Consider the following 13633-nt stretch of genomic DNA (forward strand, 5'->3'; position numbering starts at 1 on the left):
ATGCCCACGTGCTACCGCTTTTAGCAACACCAAGGAGACAGGCACAAGCGGCATCTGGACACCCCCCTGTGACCTACTGTACATGTACAGCTCGTACGGTTTCATGGACAGCCGGTAACTGGATGCGTGTCTATCGTGACTGTAGCGATCCTGCTGCCTGCCAGGATGGAGGCAAGCGGGTCAAGCATCCGCGATACTCAGGACGGGGTATGATCAGCAACGACATTGGCCATCCAGGGGGTCGCAAGCAAGTATGCGAAAGTGCCAATACCGTGAATACCAGCGTGCCGCGTACTGACGTCTGGATCGATACTGTATAGACGAGGAAGGGGGGCGACGGACCAATCCGGGTTGTTGATGAAAACCAATTCGTCGAGTTGTAGCGTTTCAACCTGGCAACGATCCAAGTCAGACCATGAACCAAATTGCACTCGTCCTGTGCGCGGCACGGCTTCCCAAGGTTCCTATTTTTAACCAAAGGCACGAGGCGGTGCTTGAATTCGTCATGGAAGCGAGGTCGACCCGTCATCAGACCTCATCTCATCGCTCGCAGCGGCCAAGCAAGAAGCAGGTTCGAGGACCAGATGACTCGGTACGTGTGACGTGCACATGGGGCGTGAAAGGTCACAGGCCGTTGCCCATCTCCGTCGGTCGTCCGCGTCTACGTCCAATGTCCAACATCCGAGTCGTCTTCCTCCATCATCCGAGGCTCCGTCCGTCATCCGAGTTGCCGGGGAAATACCTCTCAAGCATGGACCGGCCGGTGCGAGGGTCACATGGCGAACTCCTATGTTTGCCGCCGGCTTTGGCTCATACAAGGACAGCAGTCAGGTTCCCTGCGAAGTTGGCATGTTGTTGAGGCAAGACGGAACGCCGACACCAGTACTTTCAATGTTTCCGACATGATAACTAAGTCTTGATGTCATTGCACGAAAAGACCGGTCTTGTCACCTATTTATTTCCTTTGCTTGAGGTAAGCGGTGCAAGGGCCACCGAAACGACTGGCTCTCGTGAAAAGTACCGGAGCATGGGTCTGACCGGAGCACCGTATCGTATCGCATCGACGGCTTCAGATCCTACCCAGCTGAAAAGAGCCTCGAACGGGACCAAAACCAACTACTGATCTTCGGCCCGCTGCTGGCGGAGATCCCTCGTAAGATCCTTCGAGTTTATCTGAACTTCATACGCCGTGGTTTATGAAGCAAGGGAGTGATGGGGTGGTTTGCTACAAAGTTGCAGAGGGGCCGGCGCGCTCTTTGCCGGGATGTCCTCAGTGAGCACGGGTTGGCACGAGAGAATCAGTTCTATCAATTGGTGGCAACCCGATAAAGACGTGCTCTTTAGCAGGCAGGACCTTGATGTCAGAACCATCGGTATGACAAGTTTGAGAAACTATTACTTGATTAATGAATGTTGCTTGCCCATTTCAATTCAATTAGCTTGAGGCAACGGTTAGGTTACAGGAAACACCTAATGCTTAGCCACAATTTCTCCGTTACGCCACCTGTGGCACGAGCTCTGACCTCAAGTTAGCACTTCCGCACTTTCCACCTTATCCAGCTACGCCTATCGATTGGATCAGAAAGCCAGTCCAGGTCATCGAATGCCATTCCATCCCTCCCAAATAACTTCGTCGACAAAAGTTAGGCAGCCATCGCGAGATCACGGACACCCTGAACCGTCGGCAGAGTTGCTGAAGGAGAGCCGTAGTTTTATAAGGCTTTAGCGTCTGGGCTGACCGATCTGATGTGGACGGATTGGATCATCAGACTACTCGGGTAAGTTGTATCGGCAACCAAGCCGTCCAGAAGAACCTACTTGCTCAAGCCTACCTCCCAAACCGAGCCTCATCTTTGGATTGATCAATCAAGAGCATGGCACATATCGGTCACGACTGAGAGCGCAATCCTCTCTCTTCGGCACGCCAAAGTTCAGCCACGGCCCAATTTTGTAGCTCGTGGACGAAGCTAGCTCCGTTGCCCTCCTATGTGAAGGCTGGGCCTGCGTGCAGTCGCGGCTATCCTTTCCGTGTATCTTGTTTCTTCTAAAACAACATAGCCAGCCTTCGCCAACATGAAGTTCTTCATCGACGACTTGCCGGTGCTCTTCCCGTATCCACGGGTGTACCCGGAGCAATATGCCTACATGTGTGACCTGAAGAGAACTTTGGATAAGGGCGGCAACTGTGTTTTGGAGATGCCTTCGGGCACAGGAAAAACCGTCTCACTGCTCTCGCTCATTATTGCATATCAGCAGCACCAGCCAGAGGACAGGAAGCTGATCTACTGCTCACGTACAATGTCCGAAATTGAGAAGGCCCTGGCAGAGTTGCAAGCTCTGATGAAGTACCGCGCCGAGGAGTTGGGACACGTCGAGGAGTTCCGCGGTCTTGGCCTGACAAGTCGAAAGAACCTGTGTCTTCATCCATCCGTCAAGCGCGAGAAGAGTGGTGCCGTGGTGGATGCCAAGTGTCGAAGCTTGACGGCCGGTTTCGTCAAGGAAAAGAAGGAGAAGGGCGAAAATGTGGACGTCTGCATCTACCACAATAACCTGGACCTGCTCGAGCCGCATAACCTGATACCCAACGGTGTCTGGACTCTCGAGGACCTACTGGTGTACGGAGAACAACACAAGCAATGCCCCTACTTTACTGCGAGACGGATGATGCAGTACTGCAATGTCATCATCTACTCTTACCACTATCTACTTGACCCCAAGATCGCCGATAGGGTCTCCAAGGAGTTCTCCAAGGATTGCATAGTCGTCTTTGACGAGGCCCACAATATCGACAACGTCTGTATAGAATCTCTCAGCACCGACATAACAGACGACTCTCTAAGGAAGGCTACAAGGGGTGCGCAGAACCTGGAACGCAAAATCAACGACATGAAGGAAACAGACCGAGAGCAGTTGGAGAACGAGTATCAGAAATTGGTGGACGGGTTAAGGGACCAAGACGAAGCTCGGCAAGAGCAAACTTTCATGGCAAACCCAGTGCTGCCGGACGATCTCCTGAAAGAAGCCGTCCCGGGTAACATACGCCGTGCTGAGCATTTCGTGGCTTTCCTGAAAAGATTCATCGAGTATCTCAAGACGCGAATGAAGGTGCGACAGGTCATCTCCGAGACGCCACCGGCTTTCCTGAGTCACCTGAAAGAGCATACGTTCATAGAGAAGAAACCACTACGCTTCTGTGCAGAACGTTTGACATCGCTCGTGCGGACGCTGGAGCTTACCAACATTGAGGATTATCAGCCCTTACAGGAGGTGGCCACGTTCGCGACCCTAGTTGCGACGTACGAGAAAGGATTCTTACTGATTCTAGAGCCTTTCGAATCAGACACGGCCGAGGTTCCTAACCCGGTATTGCACTTTACCTGTCTCGATGCTGCCATCGCCATCAAGCCCGTGTTTGATCGGTTCAGCTCCGTCATCATAACATCAGGAACCATTTCCCCGCTGGAAATGTACCCTAAAATGCTCGGCTTCAACGCCCACGTTCAGGAGTCGTACGCCATGACTTTGGCAAGAAGGTCCTTCTTGCCCATGATTGTGACCCGTGGAAGTGACCAAGCTCCAGTGTCCACTGGCTTCCAGGTTCGCAATGAGCCCAGCGTCGTCCGAAATTACGGCAACCTCCTTACCGAATTTGCCAAGGCAACCCCAGACGGCATGGTCGTTTTCTTTCCATCCTACCTATACATGGAGTCCATCATTAGTATGTGGCAAGGAATGGGTATATTGGACCAGGTGTGGAAGTACAAACTTATTTTGGTCGGAACTTCCGATGCCCAAGAGACATCTCTTGCGCTGGAGACCTACAGAACGGCTTGCTGCAACGGGCCGAGGTGCCGTTCTGCTTTGTGTCGCTCGTGGAAAGGTATCGGAAGGTATCGATTTCGATCATCAATACGGCAGAACCGTGCTGTGCATAGGCGTCCCATTCCAGGTTAGTACAAACCCATCTATCCCCTATTCCTCTTCGTACGCTCCACATTGCTGACTGGCTCCTACCTAGTACACCGAATCGCGCATCCTCAAGGCGCGCCTCGAGTTCATGCGCGAGACGTACCGGATCCGCGAGAACGACTTCCTGTCCTTCGACGCGATGCGGCACGCCGCGCAGTGCCTGGGCCGCGTGCTCCGCGGCAAGGACGACTACGGCATCATGGTGCTGGCGGACCGGCGCTTCCAGAAGAAGCGGGCGCAGCTGCCCAAGTGGATCAACGAGGCCATGCACGAGGTCGACGGCAATCTGAGCACCGACATGGCCGTCATCACGGCCAAGCGCTTCCTGCGCGAGATGGCCCAGCCCTTCCGCGCCAAGGACCAGGACGGCGTCAGCGTCTGGAGCCTCGAGGACCTGCGCGCCCACCAGGCCCAGCAGGACGAGGAGCGCATCCGCGAGCTCCGCGACGAGGCCACGTCCGCCGAGGCCATGCGCCGGAAGATGGTGGAGCGGGCGGCGCAGAATGACTACGAGATTGACGAGGACGAGGAGGCGGAGATGATGGAGATTGATGGCATGGCATAATCCGATAACTTATGCCAATTCGGAAGTACCGAACTGCCACTACTATGTAGAAAACATAGATTCGCGAGATGGCTTCAAGGGCCGGGAAAAGGAATCAGGACATGCTTTCCTTATCTTTTCGCGTTGGCTAGAGTATACACACATAGATCGATATGATGGGCAGGCCTGGGTTTGGGTAGTCTGATAAACGTTGGGATTTCTCTTCCAATCTTAAATATCACCACTGCCTTTTCACGTCCTTCTAAATGTGTTCTCAAGCATCGTTTGCCTAGGTGATATTCGTCCAGATACAACCGTTTGTTGACAACGATCAATCTCGCATGGGGCTGTCCGCTGTAAAGAGCTCTAGAATCGTAGCATCAACGAGTTCGCTCACCTAGACCCTGCGAGAGCCAAGTTGCTGTTCCCATCCCATTCCCAAGTTTCGACTTTTTCACCCTTGGAAACACTGGAAGGACGACTTCGAACTCTTGGCGCGTCTCTACATTCTACCACCTCAACACAGTTGGACAATAAGGGGGAGTCCCAGACAGGACAATATTTGGAGCAGAAAAGTTCTCTCCGATTAATTACTTTCTCTACTTGAGCCTCAATAAAAAAGGGATGGGCAATTATTGCCATGATGATAGGAGTAGAGCATCATCGAGAGATGTTTCAAAACAACCATCCACGCGTTACTGGGAAATCAACCCAAGATACCTTCGGCGCCAAACGCTGATGCAGAAAGCCAAGTTCAAAAAGGATGAAATGATATGATAATAGAAAAAACAAGGGGTCGGAAACGCAAAACCCAAGTAACTGCCAGGGTATCAGCATCGCTTCCTCGCCCTCTTCGCTCGCGGTCTGTTGGTCCACCCCTCCTTGCCCTGTTTGCTTGCCCGCCTCTCGAGCTCACCACAGGACCAAGGTATGGCACGGAAACATGAGCCGGCCCCAGCTTTGGTCTAAGGCCCATAGCTCGATGAGTCAAGCTTGTCATCGCCGCCCAACACACTGTAGAATATGATTAGTCACAATTCCCGGGAAACGTGGAATCGCAAGAAGGAGCAACGTACGAGTACTGCTTAACGAGGTAGCCTTCTCCGCCCTGCTCCATGTCGATGTTATAGACATAGAACCCACCGTCGTTCGTCACCACCATGACCTGGGGGCTGGTGCTACTCATGGCCACAACGCTCCTAAGTTGCTGCCCCGGAGCGCCGCCCCCTTGCTTCGACGTGGCGATGGACGACTTGGGGAGCTTGATGTAGGCGAAGTCGCGCATCGGCTCCCACATCTCCGTCACGGTCTGCGGGAGATAGTTGCCCACCACCCCGGCGACGCTGCGGCCCATAATCTGCGAGGAGCGCCGAAGTATGCTGCTGAACGACCCACTCTGCCTCCTATGGCTATTGTTGGTATTCGTTGCTTGGACAGGCTGTCTCGCCTCGGCGGCGTCGCTTGGGGGGAACCGGTCGTGCTACTGGGAGAGTCGTTACCACTGTCGTAGCTACGGCTCCTAGACCAGCGGTCTGCGCGAGGGGATCCGGTGGCCGCCGCCGCGTCAGAAGCTAGAATGCTATTCTGGTTCTGCCGGGGCTGTTGCAAGCGAAAGATGTGGACCGTGTCGGTTGTAGAGGATACGCAGAGCAGAGAGCTAGCCATGTTGAAGGACATGCTGTATATAGTGCTCGGATAGGTACCGCGGCGGAACTGGAAGAGCTTATGTCCCTTGGGCACAGAGAATACCCTGATGATGGTGCCGGTTTCGCTGGCCGTAGCCAACAAGGTTCCGTCGCTATTCATCTCGATGAAGGACAGTGGGGATCGATGGGCCTCGATGACGTTGACAGCCTTTAAAGTGAGGGTATCGTAGATGAGGACATCGCCGGTGGTAACGGGGGCGTACAGCGGAGCGGGAGGCGCATGGGAGGGGCGTTTGTCGGGAGTGTCTTCGCGAGGTTTCGGCAGGGGGTAGGCCAGGTAGCAGTTCTCCGAAGAGGGGGAGAGAGCGACGATCTTGTTGGGGTTGGGGGAGGTTGCGATGTTGGTCAGCAACGACATGTTGGAGATGTCGTAGAGATATATCTCGTCCTCCAGCACCACCGACAGTCGCTTGCGGTTCAGGCGGACGGCCAGAACAGCCGACGGGAACGTCAGCTCGCAGATTATGGAAGCCCTCTTGGTGTTTTGTATTATCAGATGGCGCGGAGACAGTATGATGGCGACGAGGGAGGTGGAGAAGAGCATCTCGATGATGGTGATGTCGCCATCGTCGCTGCTGAAGATCTTGTTGAAGGGGTCGGTGTGGAAGATGCGGAAACCCTTGGAGGTACCGACAGCAAGACAGCTGTCGTCCTGGTTGAAGGTGATGAAGTTGAGGGCGGTGTCAGGCATGTTGAGAGACTATTGTGACGCTGGGAAAGACGGAGGAGAGTAGACGGTAAGCGGCTAACGATCCCCGACACTATTTGACACCGATTTCTGGGTCGTACGGGGGGGAAAGCTATATGGATTAGAGATTTTGTCAAGGATCAGATGAGATCGCTGGCGCCTAGAGCAGGCGGTTGGTTGTTGCAGCGATAGGCAGAAGAACAACAACAACTGGAGCGTGGATTATTATTCGCATCAATTCGTCGTAGATTTGTCGTCCTTCCCAGCCCAGCTAGCTCAGCAACCGGCAAATTGGGAACGCATCTGCTCTGCCCTATATAGCATACGTCGAGCTCTGGAAAGGGTTGAAGGATCGCGAAGAAAGTGGTTGTTCTATTTATTGGCAACGGGCGGGTCAGGAAATACAAAGGCGGAGGAGGTTGGTGGTTGGTCGGACTGGATCGACTTTCGACGATTTGATGTTGCTGGAGGTGAGGCAGAGAGAGGCCCGGTGCGGGCAGGCAGTCACTCAGTGGACAAAGTGGGGAGGCTAGGCAAGCTGTCCGATCAGAAGCAGAAGCTCCCCCCGAAGCTGTCATTTTGCAGGCCCAAAACCCACTGTGAGTGGCCCAACGTCCAGCTCGTGAGCAGTTGCGTCAGAGGGTAAGGAAGGCTACAGGGGGGTTGCTGACCTGCAAGCGGGGTTTCACGATTAGGTACTAGATTAGGGTCCAGTCTTTTGTTTCAATTCCCAGGTCAGACGCCTCGAAAGCCTCAACTCATACAAACGCTTTCTCCCGTCCGCTCCAATCATCATCAGCCATCCCATCCTACCAGATCCCTCCACTACTGTCTAGTAGGGAAATGCTGGGAATACTATATCGTTATCGGTAGCGGTATACCCAGAGCTTGGACCATCAGTTCTATTATTGCTTTAACTAATTATTCTCGTCTAGTAGGCTAGTATTATGTTAGTCAATAGAGTTTTTCCTCTTGACATCCTCTGACTCAACTATTTCTGTCGTGACTACCCCGCCATTCTGTGAAAATACTAGATCTATTGTGGTGTGTTGCGCAAGAGAGAGCTGGTTGGAGAAAATTTGATGCCGGTTCCACCCCCGACTGGTCAGACTCGGCTGCTCTAAGTAGAGGCTGCCATGCCGAAAACAAAAGCAGCACCGGGCTCGGCCCCGGCGCTGGGCCGTTCGACCAAGGAACTCGCTCAGGATGGCTTGGTCATGTCGGTATGTCAAGCCAAGTCAAGCGGCAATATGGGGTCGTCTGTTTTCGCTTTTCTGACCTTGCTCTAGACCAACAGCAGCAGCATCGTCTCCAAGAGAAGTGTCGAGCGCATATACTATCCCGATGAGCCCCATTTCTTCCGCTTCTTTGTTCAGAAGTTCCAAAGACGCTCTCCTCTGGTCAACCGTGGATATCACTTCAGGCTGCATATCATTGATGTGTCCGTCCGCAACTTTCTAAAGCGCCCCTCCACCAAAAAGAAGGTCGTGGTGAATCTAGGAGCCGGAAGGTAAGCCCTTCCTTTACCCCTTTTCCGCTTGTCTTTACTAATGGGCACTGCCCTCGTCAGCGACGTACTGCCCTGGCAGTGCATGACACGCTATCCTGAAGCATGCAATGGTGCCAAATTCATCGACGTAGACTTTCCTGACCTCATCTCCAAGAAGCGTAGAAATGTTCAGGAGACGCCAGAGCTGTACTCGGTTCTGACCGGACTCGAGTATGGCAACGACCAATCCGACCTGCAGCTAACGAGTGATGAATATGTTCAAATCGGTTGCGACCTTCGCCAATTGAACCGCATACAAGATGCTATGTCCAAGGTTATCAGCATCGAGGAATGCGAATTCATATTTGTTGCCGAGGTCTCGATCACCTACATGGAGACCGAAGCAGCCGATTCGGTTATTCAGTGGGCAAGCAGTCTTGGCTATGGTCAGTCTGAATTCCACCGATGCTATTAATGACTCTCGGGAAACTGACCTGTCTGCACTCAGCTGAGTTCTGCTTGCTCGAACAGATCCTACCGGACGGGGCGGGCCATCCCTTTGCTCAGATGATGGTTCGCCATTTTAACAAGCTGAGAACACCCATAAAGTCGGTAAACAAATACCCAACTCTCCGGACACAGCAGGAACGCTTCAACCGCTTGGGCTGGGTACACGTCGACGCACAGTCACTCTGGGGTGCGTGGTCGAACGACATGTATCTGACCGCGGAGGAACGGCTGAAATTGGACAAGATCGAACCATTTGATGAATGGGAAGAGTTTGCCATATTCGTCAGCCACTACTGCATTGTCTCTGCGCATACCAGACCAGGCGTGCTACCGCCATGCAGGAATCTCACAGTAGAAGGCGAACGGGACAATTCGATCCCTTCTCTCGAAGTTACCACCACATACACCGAGTCTGGCAAAGCATGCCAGCGACGGTTCGGGGCTCCGATGAAGATCCAGGACCAGTCCGGACGCGAGCTCTTGGGAAATGCATGTGGGCTTGGCAACGTCACTCGCTTGAGATCGATCGACGTATTCACTTCTCACCCACAGGACGCCAGCATTGATGTACTCTCAGTTGGCCCGCTGAGCAGAATGTGTCACACTATGGTGAACCTGGGGATATATGGACAACTCTTGGCTGGTGGAAGGGCATCACCATCAAGCGCCTTCCGAGACTGCTGGAGATTTGACGCTACTACGCGCTCATGGCATAAGACGGCGGATCTTCCGATACCATTGTATAGGCACTCGGCTACCCGGCTCGGTCGATCGAGTCTGGCTCTGGTTGTTGGTGGGAAGAGTGATGCGACTTCTCTTTTCAAGGGCTGTTTGCTCTACCAGCCTGATGCTGGTTGGACAGAGTGCAACGTTTCTGGGGTGGATTATGTGCCTGTATTCGGTGCTATTCTGATCTCTTACCCTGACCCTATTACTCCGGATTCCGAAAACGGCGAGCCCACTACCGGTTTCCACGGATTGCTTATAGGTGGCCTTTTAGAAGATGGCACGATAGCCAAGCAAGCTTTGTATTGGCGTCTGAGCCTCAGGGGCACCGATAAGCCAGAGTTACGCTTCGATATCGTATCAAGCATTGATGATAATGGGCATACTCCGAATGATGGCAAATGGCCCGTCGACTCTACCTTATATCGCTTTGGTGCAAGCGCGGCAATGTGCGACAATGGAAACTTGCTCCTTATTGGAGGAATTATCGAGGGTCGGGTGATTCCCAAAGACGAGGAGCTACTACTTCTAAGCGTCAGAAACTCCCAGATTCGGATATATGCGACAGGTCCGATCATCCAGCCCGGAGCCGCATCGCAGACTGCTATACCTCGACCTGCGTTACTTGGCATATCGGTCTGCGAAACCGCTGGTGGAGATCTTGTTATAATGAGCGGTGGTGCCACTTGCTACTCATTCGGCACATACTGGAACCAAGGGACATACAGCTTGCGCTACAGCATGCCTGAACTATCACCATCGCCACAGGATTCAGCCCTTACTCCATGGAGATTTCAGAAGAGCGTTGAGTTTATAGAAGCCCTGGCCGATTTAGAGAATGCGGTTTAATACCGCTAAAGGTCAGGCTGGAGATTCAAAAACGGAGTGAATGAAGATCATAGAAGTGAACCAAGAGGCAAAAATGCTCCTCTGATCTCAGGATCGCATGTATACTATTGGAGGATAGATAGATGGATAGGAAGCACGCCCCATACCCCTTGGGAGGTCGGAGCGGCTACGCCGCCTATATCATAGAAAGACGAGTGATGACATGGCATGGATGATATCCTAACCATCCCACGAAACTAGTGAACCCTTAGGAGAAACTGCTGCAACACAGACCCTCTCCATCTGACCTGCCTCATTGCATTATTCAAAGGTTTGAGCCCCTAAACATGCCCGATCTCTCTAGCCGACGCCGGGCCCGCCGCCTTCTCGTCAGTGTTAGCGTCGGCGCCTTCTTGCTTCGCACTGCCAGCAGTAGTAGTAGTAGCCGTCTTTTCATTCGAACTGCGACTCCCCCCACCACCGCTCTCAACATCGTCCGGCTGCACCCCCTGCAGCGGCCCCCGGCCTGCATCGCTGTAGCCGGGGACCACTGCCGGGATGAGGGTGCGGCGGTCGGGCGCGACGTAGTGGAGGGCGCAGTACATCGCGATGGCGGCGGAAAACCCGTACAGCCAGTTGACGGCGAATAGGTTCGCGATGCCCGTCCCCGCGCGCACGTTCTGAGGCGTGACCTTGTTAGCGATGCCCGGCAGGAGCGGCGCGATGACGACGAGCGTCGTGGCCCCGGCGCGCCAGTTCGCGGCGCCGTAGATGCCACGCGGGTCGTAGAGGGCCGGGACGTCGTAGCGCCTGCGCTTGACGAGCCAGTAGTCGGCAAACAATATCCCCGCGATGGGGCCCATGAAGGAGGCGGCGGCGGACATGAAGTTCAGGAACGTGGCGGCGGACGCGACGACGAGCCAGGGGCACATGGCCCAGCCGCCGACCAGCGACGCGAAGACGACCCCCCGGCGGATGTTGACGAAGCGCGGGGCCAGCGTCGTGATGTCGTTGGCGAAGCTGATGGAGTTGGCCGAGATGTTGACGCAGATCTGGGCCAGCAGCCAGACGCTGGCGGCGAAGAAGGCGGCGGCGCGGCCGTCGGGCGTCGACTGCCACTGCGCGATGATCTCGAGCGGGCTCCAGTACGTCTGGCCGTACACCTGGCGCGAGGCGCTCGCCGAGATGATGCCGAAGACGCCGCACACGGTCTTGAAGATGGGGATCACAGGCAGCTGCCACAGCTGCGCCCCGCGCGTCTTGCTGAAGCGCGAGAAGTCCGGGATGTTGACCGCCAGGGTCGAGTAGCCTCCGGTGACGCTGGTCTGTTGAAGGGCGGTTCCTCCATTAGTTCTGTCTACGCCATCTGTTCTTTTTGGAAAAGGGGGAAAGGATGGAGGGAATAATGTATATATGCATCACGGTAAGAGGGTAAAACTTACCAAGTTCCCCAGCCAAAGCCACACCCTCTTGGAACCCGACACCGTCGCCGGCGCGTAGAAAAACTCTCCCTGGCCGCCGGCCCGGACCGTGATCCAGATGACCATGGCGAGGGCCATGGGCAGGACGAGGACGGTCTTGATCAAGAACATGCGCTGGAGGCGGTGGGTGGGGATGAGTAGCAGGGGGAACTGGATGCACCAGTAGACAAAATAGCTAAGGAGGCCCTGGCTTGTGGTGCCGGCGGACGCGGGCAGGTGGTTCGGGAAGCGGGCGTAGCTCGGCCAGAGGGCGGTCAGGATGGCGGTGACGCAGCCGCCGCCGTTGGCGCTCTGGACGCCGAACCAGAACATCGCGATGATGCCGCGCACGACGACGCAGAAGTACGACAGGTGGTAGCCGTAGCTCGCGCGGATGGCGATGGGGAACGGGATGTGCAGCTCGGACCCGACGGCGCCGTTGAGCACCGTCGGCACGGCGTTGCAGATGCCGGCCGCCATGACGATGAGGATGGCGTCGGTGGCGGACAGGCCCGTCGTCATGATGGCGCTCGCCTGCATCCAGGTCGAGATGGTGATGAGGTCGCTGAACCAGTAGGTGATGAAGGCCCATTTGGTCCATCTGCAGTATATTCAGCTGAGTGTCCTTACTGATAAATGGAATATAAATACACCTTGGACTAAAAATGAAAAGGGATGAGTTTACGTTCGTTTCTCCTCTGGTACAGGATCTTGATCTGTTTCGTTGCATAACGTCAGCCAATAAATACTATCTGGGTCATCGGGAATCGTATGCCTCACCAGCGTTTGTCCACACATCCGGTGGCGCAATGCTGCTGGTCTGCTTTGGCAGCTTCCAGCTACTCGGCTGTGTAACCCGGAGGTAGACCTTTTCCCGGATGGCGCCGCCGTGCCTTCTCATTTGCTGTAGGAAATCCATGATATTCCTGCATCCATTCATTCAATCATTCGATAGCATATAATACACGTGCAAAGAAGCTAATAAACAAATTGTCTTTGCTACCCCTCTGACGGGCAAGAGTAAAAGGCAAGAGAGAGCCTACCCACCCAGTCGAGGGCAGCCTATGGGGGGATGATTACATTGTTCGATCCGAGTCGTCAACGGAACGCATATCTCTGCCGACGGCACTTGCAGGCGTCCAATCGCCCGGGTAGCGAAATGATTCCTAACCGGAAGGATTCTCATAGCGACAGAGCCAGAGCTTATCCTACACACCACCTAGATTATGTGTTACCATGCTCGCTTGCCAAGACAGGGTATACATGCCTGCATAGACACCATAGATAAGAGAGCGACAAGGGTCCATTAGTGGTCGGGACGAGCCGATCAACTTTGTCAAGTCTGATAGTCTGGGGTCAATATGGCAGCGCCCCTCAGGGATCGGCGGAGCTTGTTCCCCTGTGCTGATAAAGCTACATACACATATTGGACGTGGCTGGGTTACATCGGAGCAGTTGGTGGCTGGAATTGCTACTGGCCTGGCCTTTCACGGCACAGCAGCCAATGGCCACAATAGCGTTACCGGCGAGGTCGACTTAAATCTTTAGATCGTTGGTCTCACGGATGGATATCCAAATCAACGCAAAGCTTGGGTCGAACTAAAAATAAATATGCATTACTTCAACAATAATGCTGTCCCAAACACCAGTCTATCTAGCCTCGACAATAGGATTTCGAGGACGCCTTATACACAATGCTACAATACAAGAAAG

General features: G+C 54.1%; 5 protein-coding genes across 5 annotated transcripts; 3 read left to right on the forward strand and 2 right to left on the reverse strand.

Annotated features, from left to right (window-relative positions):
• Nucleotides 1-415: 415 nt before the first annotated feature.
• Nucleotides 416-906, forward strand: PG994_001124 (uncharacterized protein; the record flags this gene model as incomplete). The annotated part of the gene is made up of 2 exons (XM_066852533.1): nucleotides 416-592; nucleotides 631-906. 2 exons carry the CDS (start codon nucleotides 416-418, stop codon nucleotides 904-906), a joined length of 453 nt encoding a protein of 150 aa, XP_066720674.1.
• Nucleotides 907-2073: 1167 nt separating this feature from the next.
• PG994_001125 (DNA repair helicase) lies at nucleotides 2074-4534 on the forward strand (the record flags this gene model as incomplete). The annotated part of the gene is made up of 3 exons (XM_066852534.1): nucleotides 2074-3718; nucleotides 3825-3949; nucleotides 4019-4534. 3 exons carry the CDS (start codon nucleotides 2074-2076, stop codon nucleotides 4532-4534), a joined length of 2286 nt encoding a protein of 761 aa, XP_066720675.1.
• Nucleotides 4535-5478: 944 nt separating this feature from the next.
• PG994_001126 (uncharacterized protein) lies at nucleotides 5479-6910 on the reverse strand (the record flags this gene model as incomplete). The annotated part of the gene is made up of 3 exons (XM_066852535.1): nucleotides 5479-5527; nucleotides 5590-5916; nucleotides 5949-6910. The coding sequence occupies 3 exons, from the start codon at nucleotides 6908-6910 to the stop codon at nucleotides 5479-5481; spliced, it is 1338 nt and encodes a 445-aa protein (XP_066720676.1).
• A 1133-nt stretch (nucleotides 6911-8043) lies between these two features.
• On the forward strand, nucleotides 8044-10481 carry PG994_001127 (leucine carboxyl methyltransferase 2; the record flags this gene model as incomplete). The annotated part of the gene is made up of 4 exons (XM_066852536.1): nucleotides 8044-8130; nucleotides 8197-8417; nucleotides 8478-8842; nucleotides 8905-10481. The coding sequence occupies 4 exons, from the start codon at nucleotides 8044-8046 to the stop codon at nucleotides 10479-10481; spliced, it is 2250 nt and encodes a 749-aa protein (XP_066720677.1).
• Nucleotides 10482-10801: 320 nt separating this feature from the next.
• Nucleotides 10802-12839, reverse strand: PG994_001128 (permease for cytosine/purines- uracil- thiamine- allantoin-domain-containing protein; the record flags this gene model as incomplete). Its single annotated transcript, XM_066852537.1, has 4 exons — nucleotides 10802-11785; nucleotides 11903-12521; nucleotides 12606-12636; nucleotides 12701-12839. 4 exons carry the CDS (start codon nucleotides 12837-12839, stop codon nucleotides 10802-10804), a joined length of 1773 nt encoding a protein of 590 aa, XP_066720678.1.
• Nucleotides 12840-13633: the final 794 nt, after the last annotated feature.

The sequence above is a fragment of the Apiospora phragmitis genome, assembly GCF_038363925.1.
Source record: "Apiospora phragmitis strain CBS 135458 chromosome Unknown utg000002l:1.0-5516284.0:1.0-5523493.0, whole genome shotgun sequence".
NCBI classification, from domain to species: domain Eukaryota; kingdom Fungi; phylum Ascomycota; class Sordariomycetes; order Amphisphaeriales; family Apiosporaceae; genus Apiospora; species Apiospora phragmitis.